The sequence below is a fragment of the Synchiropus splendidus genome, chromosome 16, assembly GCF_027744825.2.
Source record: "Synchiropus splendidus isolate RoL2022-P1 chromosome 16, RoL_Sspl_1.0, whole genome shotgun sequence".
In the NCBI taxonomy this organism is placed as follows: Eukaryota; Metazoa; Chordata; class Actinopteri; order Syngnathiformes; family Callionymidae; genus Synchiropus; species Synchiropus splendidus.
In genome coordinates, this window is record NC_071349.1 from 17,489,174 (window position 1) to 17,498,459 (window position 9,286).

At 46.2% G+C, this 9,286-nt stretch overlaps 1 protein-coding gene across 1 annotated transcript; it reads right to left on the bottom strand.

The window, feature by feature from the left end:
* Positions 1 to 3,077, bottom strand: gchfr (GTP cyclohydrolase I feedback regulator). The gene is made up of 3 exons (XM_053845420.1): positions 2,947 to 3,077; positions 2,413 to 2,507; positions 1 to 905 (listed from the first exon to the last, which is right to left on the bottom strand). The coding sequence occupies exons 1-3, from the start codon at positions 2,980 to 2,982 to the stop codon at positions 776 to 778; spliced, it is 261 nt and encodes an 86-aa protein (XP_053701395.1). The 5' UTR covers positions 2,983 to 3,077; the 3' UTR covers positions 1 to 775.
* Positions 3,078 to 9,286: the final 6,209 nt, after the last annotated feature.

A 9,286-nucleotide genomic window follows, 5' to 3' on the forward strand; every position in this document is an offset into this window, starting at 1 on the left:
AAATGCAGCTCATGCAGTTCATTTTGCCTTGCTAGCGATCATGTAAACAATGACATTGAAATGACAGTTGAATATGTTTCATAATACTGAAAGTGGTCCATTAGATGTCAGGTTAGACGCCAACATAAAGAAAACCAGCTTTGAATCTATGGAATTCTCGGGTCACTAGCTGGCTGTACTCACCTACTACGAAGCTAATAATCATACCCACTGAAGATACTTGTTGATAAGCATAATTCCTTTGTGACGTTGTGATGGACTTATGAGGCTTCATGAAACAGTGCCTTCATTTTCAGAGCCCCCTAGGTGGCAGTCTGTGCTCTAAAATGAGCGGTTTCCATAGAAACCTCACGTCAATTTTTAAACCAAGAGCGCCACCTGCTGAGATCGGAAACTGAGGAGAGTGTTTCATGAAACTTCTTGCTGCTAAACTGAACATTGGCTATGACATGGACATGAAAATGAAGAGGTGAAAAGGAAGCGGGTTTCTCCAAACTAGTTGGTTTTTGTTCCAACCCAACGAGACTCCGAAGTCACGGAGGCCTTCATTGGTAGTGAGTGGAAAAGAGAATAGCAGAAGGACAATTCATGAGGAGAAGTTAGAGATGGAAGAAGAGGAAGAGCACATCTATGAAGCAGTGAGGCTCACAGATGTGCTGAATGGAACGTGAAACCAGTCCTTCTGTTCTAATCTGGAGCTGTGGACTGCCATCACCTAAATCCTTCACTTTCTAATCTGGAAAACTATGAGCATTCCATGGATGAAAGGCCTGAATCACTCCGTCTCCTTGTGAAGGCACCACACCAGCGTCTGCCCCACCCCCGTCATGGTCACCACGCGGAAGCCGATGGTCTCCAGCTTGTCCAGGACCAGCCGCGGCGGGTCGTCCACATGGTACTCGGAGCTGAAGGTGAACGATACACGCAGTCACAGATGTGGCTTTTCTCTGCTCAGACAAACTCGCGGCCTCCTTCACTTCCTGCCGCACGCTGATTCATTTCCCGGCAGCTTTCGCACCTCGCTGCCAATGACAACACTTCCCTGATCTGGCTTCCATCAGTTCCAAGGGTTTGGTCAGAGTCTGATGCAGCAGTGCTCCACTCCCGCTTTTGCTTTTGATCGGACTTCTGTGGTCAATATGTCGCAGTGGAGGAGCAAGAATGAAAACACATCGTAACATCATCCGGAGGACGAGAGTCAAGGATTTCTATCATGCTCTACCTGGGGCCCGGGGGCCTCATGCGGCCACTTGTTAGCCCGCCTGTTGGACTGAAATCTAGTGATGGACAGATGATGCTTCATGAAACACTGTCCTCATTCTCAGAGCTCAGCAGGTGCCGCTCTCAGTTCCAAAATGACCTGAGGTGTCATTGGAGCGTTGGAGAGTGCCACCTAATGGGCCCTGAAAATGATGGCACTGTTTCATGAAGCCTCAGATGCACATCATTACTGAAATGGTGAGAAGTTGTTTGTCTGGCGCGTATAAAAAGGAACAAAGTCTATTGTGTCGTATCAAACTGACATTAATATTGCTTTCATGTATCAAATTTTCTTGCCAAAATGTGACATCACCACAAGATGGCATGACCAGCCTCAGCGCAGGTGGTTGACTGAACAAAGGTTGAAGCATCATGAGAGGCAAAATCATAAAGCTCCGAGCCTCTTGTATCCCAGTTTAATTCCCCAGTTCTGCATGAATTTTCATCCTTTATTTATTTATTATTTTATTTAAATAGGTTAAAAAAATACACCTCGAATAATAAAACAAGTCATTTATTAATCATTTTATTATTTATGATAATAGTTATAATTTTTCACATAACTTTTTTGCCATTATATTATCTTTTTAATCTTATTTTCATATGAACAACCATTTTTTAACCAACAGATTTTTTTACACTGTTTTTGTTTTTTTAAATTCTTTCCTGAAAAGTCTTCAAGCACATATATGAGTCCGATTTAATTATTTTTCTTTGCGTAATTCTCATATTTTTACACATTTGTTCCCTATATTTCACATACAATTCATCAAAAAAAAAGAAGTAATAATGTCTCATTTCATTTCTCGATCACTCTAAATATTATATCAATACATTACTTTAATCTCTTCAGAAATCATCCTTAAACGTGAAGTAGTTTTGTCTCACCTGCTCCATCTGCTTGTCCACAGAACATGAAATATAAATAAATCACCTCCACTGTGCGGTGATTTCCACCCACAAGTATGAATATTATCTGACAAACTCCAGGCTGGACGGACGCCCTCCTCAATCAGGAAGCAAAAGTCTCGCCAACCGTGTCAACAAATCTATGTCTGATTCCTTCCCCCAGCTCTTTCCGACTCCTGTACCTGCTTCAGATCATCCCCACGTCCGCCTCACAACAAGCCCTGACCTCATTTAGTCACTCACAAGTTGTTTCCCAGCGCAGTGGTTTTCCTGGCTCCCAGGTAGGTCATGACAGCCGGGTCCGAAAACTCATCGCCCACGTTGGTGGGCCCGCTCTCCTGAAACAAAACGCACTTTTAACCACAGACTCAACTCATTCTCTGTCCTTTCTTTTCACAAGTTCACAGCTTTAAAAGCCACTTGTGCGAGAGTTAATATTTGAACGTGTAAACGTGAACATTTTTAGAGCTAAGTTATATTCAAAGAATAGAATACAATGAAGAAACACACATATATTTGGTCAAAATAGTTGAATGATGAAAAAAGATGAAAAAAAACAATGAATAAAATATGACGCCGTAAGTACCTATAATACATGTAAATATGAGATTATAATCCGGGACCAGACTAATCACATGATCCTCTGTGGCTGCTGCGCAGTGGACCTGCGCAGACACGCAGCAGGTGTTTTCAATGTAAAGCTCCGACCATGAAAACACAAGTGCGCGGTGTTGATGCAGGTGAGAAAGTGACGCGCAGCTATGACGCGATACACACCAGCCTGATCTGAGTGCTGATCAGCATGTACGGCATCTTCCCCTCCCGGCAGGTCACCTTTTATTCCCGGAGTGCGGCTGACACGGTTGCAACTGCTGCAACTGGAGTCTGAGCGGAAGAAACACCCACCGAGACGGACCAATCACAGCTGCGCTCCGTTTCACTTGGCTGGAGAGTGGAGAGTCGGGTTCAGGAAGTAAGGTGCGCGACGACAGTGACGTCACTTTGTAGTCCATTAAAACTGGAATAAAAAAAAAAAAAATAATAATAATAATAATAATATATATATATATATATATATATATATATATATATATATATATATATATATATATATATATATATATATATATATATATATATATATATACAGTGTTTTCGAATGGCCCGGACTTCAAACAAATCGGACTTTGAACAAAAATTTCAAGATTCTTTGGTTCGGAGTTTAAACGAAAATCCAGAACTTGAACGCCCCTGAAAAAGCTGTAAAAACCATAACGTGCGCGGACCGATCAGCTGACCCACACACGCTCTGTTATTGTGGTGTGAAACCTTTCCTGTCTCCGCACTGGACCGTGGTAGAGTGTCACAGGGGAGGTGCTGGAGCGCTCACTCCAGGGTTTGATGTCCTGTTGTGGGCTGGAGCTGGGACAGGGATGAGGCCAGTCTGGGACAGAGCGTGACTTGGTTTATGACTTTGTCACAGCCAAACTGCACAGAAGCGCACATTCAGAGCTGGACACGCACCGGGCACCTCTTCACTTCTGGAGAGACGTCACTCACTCGGCAACCCCTCCCACATGCAGCGGCCACACACATAGAGGAACAGCCACCTGCAGCAGACGCTCTACATTCACTCCTACAAAAGACTATTTTAAGGCTTGGAACGCATTAGTTCTTTTTCCATTCATTGTCATGGGAAAAATCGATTCAGATATCGAACAATTTGCTTCTCGAACAGCCGTCTGGAACGGATTGTGGTCGAGAGCCGAGGTACCATTGTATATATATATATAAATGGAAGCTAGAGACAAATATCTTTGTACTGTAGCATTGAAATAATAGTCAATAACAGTCACATTTTTGTACAACAAAGCAAGAAGGTCACGAGTTCGATTCCAGTTTGAGCCAAAGCCGAGAAGCAGAATGGCTCATGCTTGACAATGTGTGAATTCAGACCTTCTCAATTGACAACAGATTGATAGCATTTGATGTATATTGATAGCGTTTCGCATCACAGTCAGGGAGTCCAATTTCCGTTGAGGTCTTCTTCCTGGTTGCAGGTCGTAATTCCAGATCGGTTTGATCATTGGGAGGGAAATGAAAGGCGGTAACAGATAAATGCAGCAATATGAATTTATTGTCCTGCTGATGCGGGAAGAGCCGCGCAGACATTACGGTGGGCTTTGTGTCTTAACTCAGAGGGGGGGGAGCTGTTCCTTCCTAAGTCCCTGGTTTATTTTCTGATGGCAGGTTGAGAAAGAAGACTTTTTAACCAGTTAGATGTTAAAACCTGTGGCTCTACGCACAAATCTGAACAAATATAACCATGATTTCCTCAGACTGGGGGGTTCCCACAATGTTCCCGAGCCAGAGTGAGGCCAATATCTGAAACCCAGTCAAAGTGAAGAGGCCTTCAGGAACTGGACGCATCTGCAAAATGAATGTCAAAATATGTAAATAGAGGCCCCTAACTGGCATCACATGATTCCCCCTCTGTGTTTTTATGCGTATCTGGATATTTACCAGAGGATTTAAAGAGCCACAAAAATGGCCAGCTTTAACCCCCGTGCCATGAGTTTGATACGTGTTCTTCTTTGTCAAGTGACTGGTGGTTTGTTGTGCAGCGCTGAGGTCAACTGACAGGTTTGTGAAAATGAAGGACAGAAAGCGTGATCGTTTGATTTAGGCAGCAGCTGTGATCCATATCAGAGCCGGTGTTTACAGAGAAAGAACCTCCCCTCTGAACGCTCTTTGGTAACCCACCTCAGGGAAGCAGCAGGGTTGTCGCTGAGGTCCCAAAAACAAACCAGACACCGGGCCTCCGCCAAAGAACTCCCTGTCTAAACATGTTCCTACCCCAGCAGCTTCCTGGACTCCCGCAGGATGCTCCTCAACCCAGTCATCTGCTGCTGCTTATTGGAGTCGGAGGTGAGCTGCCCTCTGACCTCTGCTGACATTGGAGCGCTTCCTACTGCGACCACAGGAGGTGGTTTGACTTTTTTCTGGAACACTTACCTTTGACTTTTGTGTCTGTGGTGTGACGTCCTGTCAGCATGTCATATCACCTCTGATATTGTTGTCAGCAGTGGACCTCTCCGTTTGGCTGATGTCAGAGAAAGCGCTGACGTTCTGTAGCACCGTTGTTAGACCTTCACCAATAGCCATTTTTTGTCACATCTTCTTCAAGCCTGGGTCGCCGGGGCAGCAACCACAGTCAAGATACCAAGCCCCCTCTCTCTCTCTCTCAAAAGAAACAAATTCTTCTGGGGGAACATCACGGTATACCGGGAGAGGTATGTCCCAGGACCGCCTGGACCACTGGAGAAGTGTCCATTAGACACAAAACTAAACATGAAAGAGTCTTTGTCATGGTTATTTTACAAGGAAACAGCAGAAACAAGCTGCGGAATACGGAGCGTCTTGACTGATCCAGGCTGCTCTCACAACACGTTGAACACAGTGAGAGAGATTCCTGACTTTTGAGAAGATTTTAATAATTTAAGTACAGATCCAGACGTCAGAAATTATCAATGAATAGTCTGGTGATCTTCAGTAACTTGGGCAAATTCAGCGTCTTTCCTCCTTACTGTCCTCGTGCAGACAGCTGTGAGATCGCAGCAGTGAGAACAGTTACTGTAGAGCGCGGCATTATTCATTTCAGCAAATCTGTCCGTCAATAAAATCAGGTGTTTATCAGCCTAATAAAGGCAAAAACACCTGAGTTATCCAACACCCACATACATCACGAGTCCTGGACTGCTGCGCTGCGCTGTGCTCCCATTCCCCAGCTCCATTTTCCTGCAGCTGAAGCTGCTCACCTCAGTGTTCTGGGAGTTTGAGAAGTTGTATTTGAACCATGTTGTTGGCCCAGACAGTGATCAGACCCTTTACTGCCCGGCATTCATCATGTTTGTGTGGAGTCGTGCTGGACATGTAGTTTCCAGCGTCTAGTACAGAGTCGCCTGAGGTGAGAAGCTCACCCCCCGTGGAGAGTTTCCCGAGACATAGTGCAAGTCTCCAGCCTGGATCAAGTCTGCAGCCAAAACCCGACTCGCTTGTGTTCACATTACGGACTTCTGACCCGAAAGAGCTTTGTCTCCAGATAGAACCCCTAGTGTGAATGTGCTCTAAAGCTCCTCAGCTGGTGTCCCTCTCACTCTGATGTTCCCATATGGTCTCCCATAAGCTCAAACTCTTCTGGAGGAATTCTTCAGCATACCAGGGGAGGCACGTCCTATGGCCTCCCTCACCACCGGAGAGGTGTCCTGGAGACATCCTGAAAACATTCCCTAAAAACCCACTTCTCTCGATGAGTAGAATCTTACTGCCCACTTATCTGTTATTGTCTCTACCTAAAGCTGGTGACCTCAGGTGAGAGTAGAAACCCTCGGCTTTGCTTCTGGCTCTGCTCTTTCCTCCACATGGCAGACCCAAACTCAGTCCTCATGACTGAGTCTTCACCCCCGTCTCTAGATCGCACACTGCTTCCATCCCTCACTCAAGAACCCCACCTTTCGATGCCGGGCCTCCTCCACATAGGGCAGGGTCTCATGTCCAACCTGGACAGCAGAGAACGATAACTGCAACCTCAGATTTAGAGGAGCTGCGAAGCGTTCCAAAGAGGACTGCCGTCCCGAAGCCCCTCCCACTGTATTCCTCGTGGAACCCACACTGGATCGTGTTACAGTGGTTAATTACGCATTTACATTGGCCCCCGTCGGCCTCCAGCCGCCTCTGATATATTTGCTCGACGAGCTGGGGCTGCGCTGCTAAAGTGATCATTTGAAATCCCTGAGTGGGAACTGATGGATTACGCAGCGGCGGGACACGATGATTTACCGTGGGTATGTGAGGGAGTGAAACCCTGATATTCATGCGGGAGGAAGGAGAGACATGGGGCTGATGGATGGGGTGTTAGGGTTATGCTCAGTGCAGGTTTACGTCTTCTTAATAGTGACGGATGCCTGGACCGTGGCAGACTTTTATCCGACGTGTTTACTCTTGAAGGGGCTTGTGGTGATGGGGGAGGCTCCTCCTCTGTGAGCACATCCATCGCTGTTTTCCAAATGACGCCAGTAACTCACACTCTCTCCTGCAAATAATTCCCAACGTTTCGGATTCCCTCCTCTTCACCTTACATCACCTCTGCTCCCGCTCTTCCCGGCGTTGCTCAACGGCGGATGACACCTGCGGTCTGGGGAGTTGCACAACGTGTGCTGTCTGTGTGAAGGATGCTGTGAGACAGTTGGAGTACTGTCACCAGCTTAGCGTGTTGAGAAACTCCAGGATGTGGTTTCTGTGGTTTGGGTCGGACTCTCCACCAGTGATTTAGAAACATGCCGTGGAAGAGTCGGACTGACGCGTCCTCGCTCGCAGCCAGGTGCGCAGACTGATTGAGTTTCTGAGTGTGAAACTGAGTGCACACGGGAGGCGGCTGCTCATGTGCTCAGTATTAAGAGGGACTTTCGTTCCCCTTTGATTTCTCATTTGTAAAGTGTTACCACGGATCTGTACTTCGGCTTATTATCTTTACTCAGGCTCAGGCTGTCAACTTACAGCCTGGAATCTCAGCGGTCCTGAACAGTGTCATAACTGCTTGTAGCAACGCCTGTGCTCAATATTTTACTGGTTTTCTGGGGTCGCCTGTATACCCTCAATATTGGGGCTAAACTTTAGTAGTATGTCTTCTTCTGACTGGGGTCAGGGAGGCGCCGTGGACGCATTCTGTTCTGAAAGAAAGGGGCACAGTACATCTGACAATCGCTGGTCTGGTTTGTGGTATATTGCTACTTAGTGATGATGGGTGGGTGAGGTATCATGAAACAGTATTGCAGGGTTAATGAAACAGTGTCCTAATTTTCAGAGGCAGCTAGATGGCGCAGTGACGTTTCATTGAATTAGTTGTTCAAGTCCAAACATTTTATGGCAGACAGCGGCATCTGGTGGCCACTGAAAATCAAGACACTGTTTCATGAAACCTCATCAACCCTTCACTACTACCTGGAATATTTCCACGCCTGCAGCATATCCTGACACCAGGCAGCGTGTCACCTAAAAAAATTGGGTGGATTAAGGGTTAAACCTGGGGTTAGCGCCATCTACATCAGACATGAGCGATTAGTTCCCAAAGGGCAGCAGAGGGTGCAGGTTCCAACCGATCAAGAGGAACTTTTCACCTATCCAGTGTCATACAAGTGTTGCTTGTTTCAGATGAAACCCCATTGGTTAAACTGCTTGATGCGTTGGAACAAACATGTACCACTCCAGCCATGTGAGGACTGGAGTTCCAGTCTCTAATCTACATAGATGAACCTCTGTTTTTAGCGCTAAATATGGTCTAGCCAGGTTGTTTCAAGGTCATCTGCCAGAACTAGCATCTAACCATGGACTCAAGCTAGCAAGCGAGTTTACGATCTGCTAACTGTGCGTCCAAAAGGCAGCCACTCTCTTTGAAGTTTCTCTCAACTGAAACACCTATGCATCAACTTGCACTTCTGGATGTACGTATTCAGCCTGTGCAAACTTGACAGTAAGAGTTAAGGGTGACATCACTGTAAAGTTTCATAATCGCTGTGCACGTTTTGAAACCAACCACTGAGATACTGAGATGAGATGGATTGCAGACGAGCGAGGACATGGCTGTCAGAACAGAGTCACAACATTGTTCCCATGGCTTTTGTGGTTTCTCTTGTGTTTTGTTACGAGCGGCGCCATGTGTTTTCTGTTCAAGAGCCGGTTCAGCAGAGGTTCTGGTCCTTCAGTGAACCAAGACCTTTGCCTGCTCTTAGGAAAACGGCGACAATGAGAGTTTGGCAGGATGGAGAAGACGACTTGTCTCTGTTTGATGCAGAACAACAGCAGCTCGGCCAGTTGTCCTTCATCATGTCTTCTTCACGGATGAGGTTCAGCAAGAATCACTGGCTGCTTCTCCTATTTCTTTTTGAATGTTCCTGTGTCTGTGGGCTTCCTTTCCTCGTACGACTTTACGTGTGGGACGAGTTGAATAATGGCCTCTCTGTCATATGAATGCAATAAACTTGGGGTTGACACCAGGCTCTGCCTCTGAGGCTGTGCTTGTCATCGGGTCACTGATGGATGGAAGTGCCGAATGAGTTCT